Consider the following 13,283-nt stretch of genomic DNA (forward strand, 5'->3'; position numbering starts at 1 on the left):
TTGCTGAGCTGGGTCTGCTGGGAACAGGGGGACCAAGTTGGAAGCCAAGAAGGGCAGGCAGATGCTGAGCTCTGCTCCCTTGGCAGGCACTTTGCCCAGGAAGGATTTGGCCCTTTCTCAGGGATGCTGCCTGAGGTAGCACAGGGAGCATGGACCAAACCAGAACACACACATTGGTTTTGGTCCTGATCTAAGTTCCAGCCTCAGGTGACTGGCAGGTGTGTCTGACCCATTTCTGCAATAAATGAGGAAGCAGAGGTGGGAGCTGGGAGGCTGATCTGGGGGTTACAGCAGCAGGGAAGAGCCTGGGAACAAAATCTGCTGGACTGTCTCATAGGCCTGGACAATCTTCATCACAAAACACCTTTTACTCCCTGAGCTCCTCTGAAACACTGCCCAGGTGAGGCAGGCAGGTGAGGAAAGCTCTGCAAACCAGGGGCAGGCAGCAGGATGTTACCAGTTGCTGCCCCAAGGCATGAGAAACAGAGGAGTTTGTGGTCATTTAGATGGACAAAAAAGGCCCAAGTCCCTCCAAGACTGAGCCAGTTCTGGACCCAGATCTCCTGGGGAAGCCAGCACACAGACTGGTAACACCCTCAGGACAAACACTGGCTGTTCTCACAAGGGAGAACAGGGAAAAAAAAAAAAAAAAGACAGAGACACCTGGAGAGCCCTGGATGGGGAGCAGCTTGGGCCTCCCTCACATCTGAAGTTGTTCAGATGAGGAAAGGCCAGAGAGAAACACCCAGACAGCTCATGGCAGCACAGGAGCTGCCTCTTGAGAAGGGACCCAGCCCCAACAGGCACTCAGGGATGAGGCAGCTCTGCTAGAAGTTCAACCACCTGAAGCTGAAGCACATGGCTCTGCACAAGCCCTGCTCTGAGGACACTGAGATGGTGCAAGAGCTTCTGTTGACACTGACGTGGGCTGGAGGTGAAGGGCCCCACACCAGGGACTCTGGTCATAGACTGGGAGGTTGACTTTTCCTGATTTTGAGTTGCACTCCCTGTTGCAGGGAGGGTTCTAGCATCTAGGAACTGCACAGGAGCTCCTCTGGCCAATCCTGACCCAACCAACACATGGAATCCAGTCTGTTTTTCTTAAAAATGTGCTGGCACCCCTGTCTCTGCCCTCCCTGCCCCCAGGGCAGAGCCCAGAGGGTATTACAGAGTCACAGAGAGCTGGGGTTGGAAGGGACCTCTGGAGATCACCTAGTCCAACCCCTGCCAGAGCAGGGTCACCTCCAGCAGATCCCACAGGAACATTTCCAGCTGGGTTCGAAATGTCTGCAGAGAAGGAGCCTCCCCAGCCTCTCTGGGCAGCCTGTCCCAGGGCTCTGCCACCCCCACAAGAAAGAAGTTGTTTCTCATATTCAGCTTGACCCTCCTGTGCTCCAGCCTGTGCCCATTGCCCCTTGTCCTGTCACTGGGCACCCCTGGGAAGAGTCTGGTCCCCCCTCCTGCCACCCCCTGGAGATATTGACCAGCACTGATCAGATCCCCCCTCAGCCTCCTCCTCTCCAGCTGAGCAGCCCCAGCTCTCCCAGCCTTTCCTCACAGGCAGATGCTCCAGCCCCTCAGCATCTCTGTGGCCCTGGGCTGGGCTCTCTCCAGCAGCTCCTTGTCCTTCATGAACTAGGAGCCCAGAACTGCACATGGTGCTCCAGATGGGGCCTCACCAGGGCAGGGGGGCAGGAGAACCTCCCTTGACCTACTGGCTGCCCCACTGTCCCTTCTCTACCAGATCCAGTGGTACAGAACAAGCCCATCTAAACCAAAAGAGATCATGATCTCAGGACAACTTGTCCTTGAGCTCACCACAACACTTGTAACAGAAGGAACTGGCTCACAGTCAGAAGTACATTTTTAGGTCCAGATGCAGGATGAGGCATGGAGGGGATTAACATTCCTTCCTCCCTGCTGGCTTCCCCAAGAAGGGAGACACTTGTGAGCACACCAGCAAGCCCACTCCACAAACACTCTGATCTTCAGCAGTTCCTGAGGCTCAGACCTCACTCCAGACATGGTCTGACTCCTCTCATCCATACATCTGTGGAACAGCCACAAGTAGGGAATGCCCCACGGGAGGAAGTTCTGACCAGCCACGGGTGCAGCTGAGTTACCTGCATGATGGCACTGAACTGGGCTTCATTCTCCATCTGCTCCTCTGCTACTCCTCGTTGGACACTGGCCAGCACACTGGACTTGAAGAAGTACCTCCAGTTGTGGTGGAGGACCCTGAAAAGCAGCTCAAACAGCTCCGCCTTCACATCAGGAGATGAGCGCTGGGAGGAGAGAACACAACTCACTGCAGGCTCCTCTGCTGGGATCCCACCCATCCCCTGCATCCCACTCCAACAGCACCCAACTCTTTCCTCCTCAGGAAGTCACCAACCTCATGCTAAGAACACCCCATGGAGTTTTACCTCCTGCTTTGAGCACGTCTGGGATTTTACCCTCTGACAATTCCCAACCAAATCCTGCTGCTTCCAGTCCCCCCTGCACAGAGACTGACACTTACAGCTCTTAGCAGGCTAAAAGCTTAATTTCTCTCACTCTCCCAGCAATGCCCTCCATCCCCACCTCTCCCTTCCCTCCCTGGCAGTGTTGAAGGGTAGGTTGGATGGGGCTTGGAGCAACCTGGGCTGGTGGGAGGTGTCCCTGCCCATGCAGGGGGGTGGGACTGGATGATCTCTAAGGTCCCTTCCAACCCAACCAGTCCAGGATTCTACAACCAGCCCTACCTCAGCAATGATGGGGTAAACCTGCTCCATGCACAGGGAGATGACACTGGGGAGAAAAGGCTTGAACACTTGGCCTGGCTCTTGTACCACCACTTGCAGTATCTTCAGAAACTTCTCCACCACCCGACAGCCAGTGCTGCCCTCATGGAGGATGCTCTCTGCCAACTGCTCCCTAGGAGAAAACCAAAGTCAGTGCACAGGGAACCTCCTAGAGATCTTCATGCTCACCTAATTGAAAGAAAAGCAGGTGGCACCTCTGAACTTGCTCAACTAATGGAAACCAAGCACATTAAAGCACAGGAGGGAGTGAAGGTTTCGATAGAACTTTGCCCTGAAACAAGCCTGAAAGATTGTTGGGGTACCCTCAGATCTTGGGGAGGAGCTAACAGGCAATGTCAGACTCCAATTCAGTATTTGCACACTCCCAAAAACCCTGTGGAAGAGCTGGAACAGCATGATGGACTGATGTGCATGGGCAGTACCTCCTCCAAACCTGGAAGCATTTCCCTTAGATTTAGCCCTGGGCCATGACAGAAGTTTGGACAGGAAGGGGTTGGAAACATTACACTCCTTAGGGTCAAGGACCTGTTGTGTGAGCAAATTCCAGAGAGAAATTATCCTGAAGGGTAAGAAAGAAGTGACCAACATGGGACAATACCTGGTGAACATGTTTAGGAAGGTCTGTATGATCTGCTCAGTGAAAGGCACTCCCATCTGCACCCTCAGGCCTTGGAACAGGGTGAGGAAGAAGCTCAGCATCTCATCTGTCACATCTAAGACAAGAATAGGAAAGCCAGAAGAAGGTGTTAAGGTAAAACTCAAACCCATCAGTAGTCTTTTCTGTGATTATTTGCTCCTCCTGTAAAGGGCATCCCATTTCCTCTTGGAAATGTAGCAGTTTAGAAACTGAACCCAACAGCCAGAACTCCAGGGCTCCAAGATTGTTCATCCAGTTCTGGAAGCAGCCAGGGATGAGAACAACCTGCACCAGACACCTTGGGACAAAGATGATACTATCAAGTAAAGCCCTTAGCCTGGCCTGCCCACCCAGAGGGCCTGGAGAAAGCTTTGGCCAAGGTCTGGGATGATCTCCAGTTCCTCACTGCTTGGACAGGGTTCACAGGAAGCAGGGAAACCCAAAACACAGCTTGGGATGGGTCAGGAGACAGAACTCAAGCTTTTTGGCAGGAACTGAAAGGACCCTTCTGACTTCAGAAGTCATCTTCAGCACATGGGCAGCTGCTCAGCACCACGGGGGAGCCCTGGGCAGTCCCAACAGGCAGGGTTTGCTGGAGCCACCCAGCTCCTTCAGACAGGCCAAAAAATAGCAACTGCAGGAGGCTGCCAGGCTGGGCTGAAGACAACAGAGCCCTGGAGCCACATCAGCTTGCTGTCCTGGATCCTCTCTGCATTTCAGCTTGGTTTCACCTCCCCCCACACCTGCTTCCCTGAGAAAATCCCACCTAGCTCCCCTAAATATTTCCTGGGATGCTTTGCTCTTCATGAGAGAGGCTCCTGGACATTTTGAGCTGCCCCATTGTGATACAAAAACAAGTCACTGGCCACAGGATGGCCAAGGAACAGGCCTGGTTACATCTCAAGAGTTTTTCCTTTACAGGGGGGGAAAACCCCCACACCTGAGGTCAACTCCTCCTTCTCCTCAAGGTTCTGCAGAGAATGTAAATGCAAATATAGCCAGGCAGGGTATTTTAAAGCTTTTTCTATGTGTGCTGAGGATCAGCTCCATCCTTGCTTCACTGCTGACCACCACACCAGGCACCTCCATCTCCTGGAAGTGTGAGAAACCTTCATGCCTGGATCCTGGAGATGATCTCCCCATCCCTGTTGTGATTCAGCGCAGCACGAAGCACAGACTCACAGCCCAGCAAACCCACACACTCCAGGTGAACACCACCACCATCCTAAGCTGGGGTGGGAGGGACACTGGATGTTCTCAGCAGGTGATAGAGCTACTCACAGCATGAAAGCCCATCCTATGGTTGTACCTGACTGGTGAATGAAAGCTGGGAAGAGGGCTAGTGAGACCTGCACGGATTCTTGCAGCGACTGGTAACAGATCTGCCGAGACTTGGTGGATTCTCCAGAGATACTTTCTACAATGTCTTCTAAAACACTGAGGGTCTGATGGATGATCACTTTGGCTGCAAAAGAAGAGAGATGATACCTCCTGCATCTGTCAAAACTAGGAGTGAGAGGCAAGAATTCAAACTGGCAGAAGGGAGATTGAGGTTGGACATGAGGAGGAAATTCTTTGGTGTGAGGGTGGTGAGAGCCTGGCCCAGGTTGCCCAGGGAAGCTGTGGCTGCCCCATCCCTGGGGGTGTTGAAGGGCAGGTTGGATGGGGCTTGGAGCAGCCTGGGCTGGTGGGAGGTGTCCCTGCCCATGCAGGGGTTTGGAAATAGATGATACTGAAGTTCCCTCCCAACCCATTCCATGATTCCATGAAGGAGTCAAACTCACACACACAGTAACTACAACATCCCACAGACCCAGCAAGCCCAGGCTGGAGTAAAAAACACTCCCAAGTGCATGTTCACATTTTAAACATGGAAACAGGTTCAATGAGATCATTTTGGCGACTCACTTTCTGAAATAATACACTTTTACTGCCCTAGAGATGCACCCACTTGGGTGCAGAGGCTGAGGGGGGAGCTCTCAACAGTTGAATTCACAATATGCTACAGAAACACCAGCTAAGGAAAGAGAAGCACATGATGACAGGAGAGCACACTAAAGGCTTCTATTTCTGAAAGTAAAGACTGGAGTGATCCACAAACACTGCAGAATCTAACCCAAACATGGGGAGAACTTCCCTAGCTCACTTCCAGCCACCTGAGCAACCTGCTGACACTCCTCTCATCTTGGAAAAGTGATTCTCAAGAAATGACAATAAATCAAAAAGACAGACCTCAAAGAGATCCCAGAACATCCACAGGAGCTTGTAAAGGTCCCTGGACCACATCAGTTGAGGCCTCCCCTTCTAGATATACACACCCTTGGCAGTACTTCTCAATTCCAGAAGGAATTCTTGTTATCTCCTGAGGTTTTTACAAGCAGAATTTTCAGGAATGCTGCCTCCAGGCCCTGGTACCAACACCACAGCTCAGCAGGCCCAGCACGAGGCTGTTACAACTCCTCATGCAATCTGTGCTACTCAAAACTTTATCCCAAGCTTGGTCCCACCTTCCCTGCATGACTGGGGAAGGTAGCACCTTGATGGAAGAATTCAGAGACAGCCTGGGGTGAGGCTGCCCTGCACACACCCACAGAAGGTGGGTCTTTACAAAGGGAAAGGAAACACAAATGGCTCCTTTCCTGGCCTCTCTGTTTGCTAAATCCAGTTTCTCAATTCAGGTGTTGGAAAACCAGCAGAAGGTTTGCACTGAGGTGTCAGAAGACAGAACCCACTGAGCAACCTGGTATAGGGTCACAGAGTCATTCTGGTTGGAAAAGACCTTGAAGAACACCGAGTCCAACCATAAACCCAACTCTACCAACCACCAACCCAACTTCAACCAGCCCAGTGCTGCCCCATGTCCCTCAGCACCACATCTGCAGGGCTTGAAAACCCCTCCAGGGATGGGGATCGAACCCCCTCCCTGGCCAGCCTGGGCCAGGGGTAAATGACCCTTCAGGGAAGGAGTTTCTCCCAAGATCCCATCTCAGCCTCCCCTGGTGCAACTTGAGGCCGGTTCCTCTTGTCCCATCCCTTGTTCCTGGGGAGCAGAGCCCAACCCCCCTGGCTCCAACCTCCTCTCAGCAGCTGCAGAGCCAGCAGGTCTCCCCTCAGCTCCTTGTCTCCAGGCTGGACACCCCCAGCTCCCTCAGCTGCTCCTGCTCACACTTGTGCTCCAGCCCCTTCCCCAGCTCCCTTGCCCTGCTCTGGACACGCTCCAGCCCCTCCATGTCCTTCTTGTCCTGAGGGGCCCAGAACTGACCCCAGGATTGGAGGTGTGGAGGTACTTACTGTCCTCCAGCTGCACTTTCCTCTGTGGCAAGATGGTGTTGGACTTTAATTGGCGATATTCCCTGGTGAGGGCAGAGATGAGGCTGGCGTGGTTGGTGGAGCGGACGGCCCATTGCTGCTCCCCCTCTGGAAGATTTGGCCAGGGCAGCAACAAGACATTGGACAGTGCTCTGCACACCAGCACCTGGGCCTGGAAGCAACAAGATATTGAAAGAGACAATTTGAGCGTGTTTGTGGTTCAGTTTTTGGCAAAGCACAGCCCCAGAGTGAAGGGAAAACTTCAGGTTGCTCAAGACATCACACCAGTGCTGGCTGCTGGAGGAAAGGGCTCAGGAGCCCAGGTGAAAACCAGCAGCTCTGCAAGGGAAGCAAGAAGCAAAGCTCTACCACTTCAGGAGTGGGAAGAGCTCCCAGCTCCAACAGCTCTTCCCTGCAACGGGCAAGTCTCTGTTCTGCATATTCATCATCATAGAAGGGTTTGGGAGGGACCTTAGAGATCTTCTACATCCACCTCCTGCATGGGCAGGGACACCTCCCACCAGCCCAGGCTGCACAAGCCCCATCCAATCTGCCCTTCAACACTGCCAGGGATGGGGCAGCCACAGCTTCCCTGGGCAACCTGGGCCAGGCTCTCACCACCCTCACACCAAAGAATTCCCTCCTCATGTCCAACCTCAATCTCCCCTCTGCCAGTTTTCATCCATCCCCCTTGTCCTCTCCCTCCCTGCCCTTGTCCCAAGTCCCTCCCCAGCTTTCCTGGAGCCCCTTCAGGCCCTGGAAGGTGCTTCTAAGGTCTCCCTGGAGCCTTCTCTTCTCCAGGCTGAACATCCCAACTCTCTCAGCCTGGCTCCAGAGCAGAGCTGCTCCAGCTTCTGATCATCCTCATGGCTTTCTCTGAACTCACTCTAGGAGCTCCATGTCCTTCTTGTTTTGGAGACTCCAGAACTGGACTCTGGATATTCATAAAAGAAAGATGATACCAGTTCCATGGCTCCTTGCCTGGTTTACAGACCCAGCCTCCATGCTTGTACAGCACTTCATGCCTCCACACCAGCACACAGTACAACCACCTCCAACCTCCACAGTGACTCCCCAGTACCTCTGCCACATACACACTGCCTGGGCTGATCTCTGGGGAATGCTAAGAGAAGTCTCTCAGGAAACTCTTCTCTGCATGTCAGGGTCCGTGTCCCTGTACTGTGAAGATTATGCAGAATCAGGGACTGGGTCAGATCTTATTCCTTTCTCACTTGCTGATTAACACAGTTGTGTTTGGCTTCCTGGACATGCACAGTACAGAGATAACTGCTGCCCTTCAAGCAGTTTTTTGTACTGAGGTTATTGTTCACTACAATAAGAACTGAGCCCCAGCTTCCCATGGACACCTCCTCTCCATTCTCCATGTCTGAGACAAGTCACCTTATCAGGAAGGCGCTGAGCTGAGGTGTCAGTGATCCTGTTGAAGACCTTCTGCACTGCTGGGATGCTGATCAGGAACACGGGGCGCACCGTGGTGGCTAAAGAGACCAGGAGGTGGCAGGCAGACAGCAGCAGCTTCTCCTGCACCTGGAAGAGAAGGTGGTCAGGCTGCCCAGACACCCCACACCCTGCAACGCTGCCCTCAGCGAGCCCTGCTCCTGCTGACCACCCCAGTGCTGACACAAGGCAGGATGCTGGTGGACTTCTTGGCCACCTGGGCACACACATTGGCTCCCATTCAGCTGTTGTCAACAAGCACACCCAGGTTCTCCACAGGCACTTCCCAGCCCCAAGCCTGGAACCTGGGGTTGTGGTGACCAAAATGCAGGACCCTGCACTTGGCCTCGCTGAACCTTGTGCAGCTGCCCTCAGCTCATTGATGCAGCCCGTGGCTCTGGACAACAGACATCCAGCTCTCCCAGACTGATTCCCCCCAGGACCCACAGGATGGTCCAGAGTTGTTAACCACCCAAACAGTTGGTGGAGAGGCAGGTACCTTGGAGCTGATGAGGGGTGTGATGGCCTCCAGAGCGGTGGAGACGAGGGAGATGAACTGCTCCGGGTTCTGGCGGTGAACTTCACTGTAGAACTGGGCCAGCCAGTGGGCATAGGCCTGCAGGGCTGCCAGGGACTGTGCATGGCTGGTGGGGGGGGAAACAGGGTCAGACACAGGCATAGGACAAAGGACACATCCTCAGCACCTTGGACAACTTCCTGGGAAACAGTATTTCTCTTCCCAGACTAAGCTGGCAGCTTTCAATATTATTTACTGCTATGTGGTTTTGTCCTGGACCCTGTGCAGAATCCCAGACTGGTTTGGGTTGGAAAGGACCTTCAAGATCATCTTGTTCCAACCCCCCTGCATGGGCAGGGACACCTCCCACCAGCCCAGGTTGCTCCAAGCCCCATCCAACCTGCCCTTCAACACTGCCAGGGATGGGGCAGCCACAGCTTCCCTGGGCAACCTGTACATCCAAGGCATATTTATTGGTGCTGTAACTGGACTCACCCACTCAGCAACAGCATCAAGCCAAAGGTATAACCTGATAAGGCCAAATGATAATCATATTTCATCATTATCATTTTGGCACAGCACTCTTAAGATTTTGGAGTCAGGGCATTTCTTTGGGACCACCCAAACATGTGTCCTCCAGCCACCTGATGATGCCCATTTTCACCAGGCTACCTTGAGAAAACAGATCATACGGTTTCTCCAGGGATATTAGACAGAGGAAAGGATGAAGACCCCTCACAAGAAAACAAACCAACAAACAACAACCCTCCCAAATTATTTTAAACCAGTAGAGACTGTTACAGACATCTCGGTGCTAGGAATTTAGGAGAAACCCAAAGAGCTGTACAATGAAATCTAGTGTGGGTTTTCAAGCTATACCTGCAGCCACAACCTAAGACTTTGTGTCTTCAAAAGGACAGCCTTAAATTCTGCTCCCAAAGCACCAGGAAGCACGTTTGTGCTACACAACAGAGGAATGGAAGGTCTCAAAGGCTGTCAGAGAGGTGTTCTGCTCCTAGCAGCATCAAGGTTTCACACTTGATGTCAGCTTCTAGATGAAAGGCACTCATTTGTCTCAGGAATGGCTTGCAGAGCTGGCAGGCATGTTTGTCTTGGAAGTACATGGTTTGGAGTCCTTGGCTAAGAAAAAGCACCTTTTACTTGAGCCATAAATCTGACTTTGGTAGCAAAAAAAACCATCAGCTGGAACTACATCCTGTCAGTGGATCCATTTCTTCAGATCCCACTGTTGCATCATTTGTTTAACCATTTCATTAGACTGCAAAAGCATGAAGCTTTTATGGCCAGCAGGGCAGGGCAGAACAGAGGCAATAAAATGGGCATTTTTCCTTCTCATCCCAATTTGATTTTTCTTTCAATCACCTCAGCACAGAAACTTGAGAAAAGACTGGAGCAAAATCCCAGCAGCAGCCTTGACCTTTGACAGTTCAGGGAAGGTGCCCTCCTGGCTAGCTCAGCATCACTGCAGAAGTGCACTTTTCACAACGTGGTAGTGGTTAGAGCAGCAGATGGAGGAGATCCAAGCCTCCCTGCACCTCCTGGAGGTGCCAAATGTGGGTGTAACACTGAGGAGTGTTCAGCTCATACTCACACATCGATGAGGTCAGGTTTCAGCACGGAGGGCACAGCGGTTTCGATGTTGTACAGTTTAATCTGGGATCCATAGAGTGTTACCTTCACCAACCTGGAGGTGAACACACACAGGACAGTGTAAAGAGACTGTAAGATGGACACTCACATATATAAAGCCACTCAAACATCTCATCTGATTGCAGCTCCTCACGAGTCTGTGTCAATATCTGTCTAAAACATAAGACAATGTTGGCCTGGAGAAGAGAAGGCTCCAGGGAGACCTTAGAGCACCTGCCAGGGCCTGAAGGGGCTCCAGGAAAGCTGGGAAGGGACTTGGGACAAGGGCAGGGAGGGAGAGGACAAGGGGGAAGGGATTAAAACTGGCAGAGGGGAGATTGAGGTTGGACATGAGGAGGAAATTCTTTGGTGTGAGGGTGGTGAGAGCCTGGCCCAGGTTGCCCAGGGAAGCTGTGGCTGCCCCATCCCTGGCAGTGTTGAAGGGCAGGTTGGATGGGTCAGCCTGGGCTGGTGGGAGGTGTCCCTGCCCATGCAGGGGTTGGATCTAGATGATCTTTAAGGTCCCTTCCAACCCAAACCTTTCTATGATATGATTCTATAGTTAGTTCAGGGTTGTCTCTCTCAAAACTCAACCACCAAAATCTCATTTCTTACATGAAAAGATCTGTCAGAACTGTAAGGCAGGTGTCACTTCATTCTTGCCCTCAAAGAAACTTCATTAACACATGGTTGCAAACTGGAATTTCAGGGCTCTACACAGCTGTCTTGGTTATGTCTTTTCATTTCCATGCAGGAACATGGTACTTTTCCCATATTTTCACAAACAGTCAATTTGGCTCTAAATTATTTTCAACTAAATAACTGAATCATCTCTTCTCCAGGCTGAACACCCCACCTCTCCCAGCCTGGCTCCAGAGCAGAGCTGCTCCAGCCTTCCCATCATCTTTGTGGCCTCCTCTGGACTCACTCCAGGAACTCCATGTCCTTCTTGTGTTGGGGGCTCCAGAACTGGACACAGTGTTCCAGGTGGGGTCCCAGAGCAGAGGGAACAACCCCTCCCTGGTCCTGCTGCTCACACTTCATCAAGAGAAGGGGAGCAGAGAGAAACCCTGCGCTTCCCTTCTCGTGTTGGGGGTGACAACTGCTGCTGGCCCAGGGGAAGGGGCAGCAAAGCCCCCTCCCACACTTACCTCTCCACCACTGTAAGAGCATCGTTGAACCTGGCAGCAAACACATCTCCAGTGAAGTACTCTGCCAGCCTGCCCACAGCCTGCAGCAGGGAGCTGAGGTCCCTCAGGGAGCAGTGCAGCCGGCGACAGTCGTTCTCTGCTGTGATGTTCAGCCTGTGCCCTGCAATGACACCACAGCTCCTCAGCAAGGACACTCAAAGACCTCAGTGGCAACAATCCCCTGGGCTAGTAGCCACCCAGAACCCAGTAGTCTGAAAACTCAAGACTGGAAGAAAACTTGGGCAAGGAAAAAAAAACCAACCACCACCACCCACAACCTTGTGACTAATAAATGGAGCTCTTGGGGATAGGAAACCTAATTACAAAGCTACAGGAAATGCAACGTTTATTTTAATTACATTACAAACATTCTTCTCAAATTAGCTTGGCTGTGGGGTCACAGGTCAAGGCTGAGCTCTGTCCAAGTGGCTGAAATACTCAGACTGTGGAAGAGAAGTTCAACTGCTCCAACTGCTGCACTTCAAGCTCCTCTTTAAAGGCTGGGATGGATGATACCAACTATTTCAGCCTTTTCCACATTTGTTTTCTTCTATTTGGCACTAATATTTACACAAAGCAGAGCTTTTCTGGTGACCTGTTGAATCGAGAAGCCATCCCAGCTCTGCAGAGGTCACTACTCACACTCCCTCTGCTGGCTGCAGAGCAGCAAGTGTCCCAGCAGCATTTTTGGAACCAGAGTGTGTTTGCTTTTTAAGCTCAAGTGTGGTTGTTTACCTTCAGATTTCTCAGAAACAAGAAACACACTGATAACCAGATGTGCCAGTCTTATTATTACCTCTGCAATTGTCCTAAGCTGAATTGTTTACACCCAGTCTCCAAACATTCCAGCCCTTTTACTAAAAAGGCAAACCTGTTCTGCAACACCATGTTTCAAAGAAAATCTGTTTGCCTTCCCACTGCCTCTACTTCACCTCAGCCTCAGGTTTCAGCCACAAACTTGCCATTTTGTACCATGTTCTGAACCCCCAGCTCCACCTGAGCTGCTGCTTCTGACCCACCCCCTCAACAACCAGTCCATGTGGCAGCTTCTAACACAGCATTAAAAACCTACACACTGCTTATCCCAGCTCTGAAATGATCCTGAAATGGGAAGTATTCAGTTCTGAACAGTCTGTACAGGATCACCACTCTGCCATGTGGAGTAGGATTGAGGATGTGACAGATTCCTTCACTGGGCTTCCCAGAAAACTGCAATATAACCTTGGCTACAACCTCCCCTCACACAGATCTCACCACTACTTACCTGCTTTCTCAGGAAGGAGGAACAAAGCTGTGCTTGTGCTTTTTATTCAGTTGACAGCACTGATACCTTTATAAAATAATTGATATAGCAAGGCTCCTGACATGCCAGCTAGATAAGCCTTCAGAAACTACCTACTACATCCTCAATACTTTATTTTTCTCATTGACTCCCATGATTTTAATTCAAACCTAAATAAAAATGCTCCTACAATGGACAACTTCCCAGCAGGTTTGAGCACAAGCTTTCTTGAAGTAAGTTTCAGTGGAAGGAAAAATTAACTATTATCTCTCTGAGTTGCTGTAGTATTGGATGCTGCAAACTTGTTCTTAACACATATGATACTGTAATATCAAGTACCAAAATGAAATAAATACCAATACAAATAGAAATCACATGATTAGGTTAGTGTCTGCTATTGGAGTTTGGCTGCTTAACCCTTAAAGACCATACACGT

The 13,283-nt window shown here is 51.3% G+C and overlaps 1 protein-coding gene across 1 annotated transcript in view; it reads right to left on the bottom strand.

Annotated features, from left to right (window-relative positions):
- Positions 1–2,123: 2,123 nt before the first annotated feature.
- Positions 2,124–13,283, bottom strand: part of XPO6 (exportin 6) — a gene marked incomplete at its 3' end in the record, with an annotated part of 36,510 nt that continues 25,350 nt past the window's right edge. The window contains exons 13-21 of the mRNA XM_009993788.1: positions 11,527–11,686; positions 10,338–10,430; positions 8,708–8,852; positions 8,152–8,298; positions 6,733–6,922; positions 4,751–4,906; positions 3,403–3,517; positions 2,745–2,916; positions 2,124–2,285 (exon numbers count right to left, since the gene is read on the bottom strand). Coding sequence (XP_009992090.1) covers positions 2,124–2,285; positions 2,745–2,916; positions 3,403–3,517; positions 4,751–4,906; positions 6,733–6,922; positions 8,152–8,298; positions 8,708–8,852; positions 10,338–10,430; positions 11,527–11,686 — 1,340 coding nt within the window. The remainder of the gene's footprint in view (positions 2,286–2,744; positions 2,917–3,402; positions 3,518–4,750; positions 4,907–6,732; positions 6,923–8,151; positions 8,299–8,707; positions 8,853–10,337; positions 10,431–11,526; positions 11,687–13,283) is intronic.

This window comes from Chaetura pelagica, unplaced genomic scaffold (assembly GCF_000747805.2).
Source record: "Chaetura pelagica isolate M959 unplaced genomic scaffold, ChaPel_1.0 scaffold223, whole genome shotgun sequence".
NCBI lineage: Eukaryota > Metazoa > Chordata > Aves > Apodiformes > Apodidae > Chaetura > Chaetura pelagica.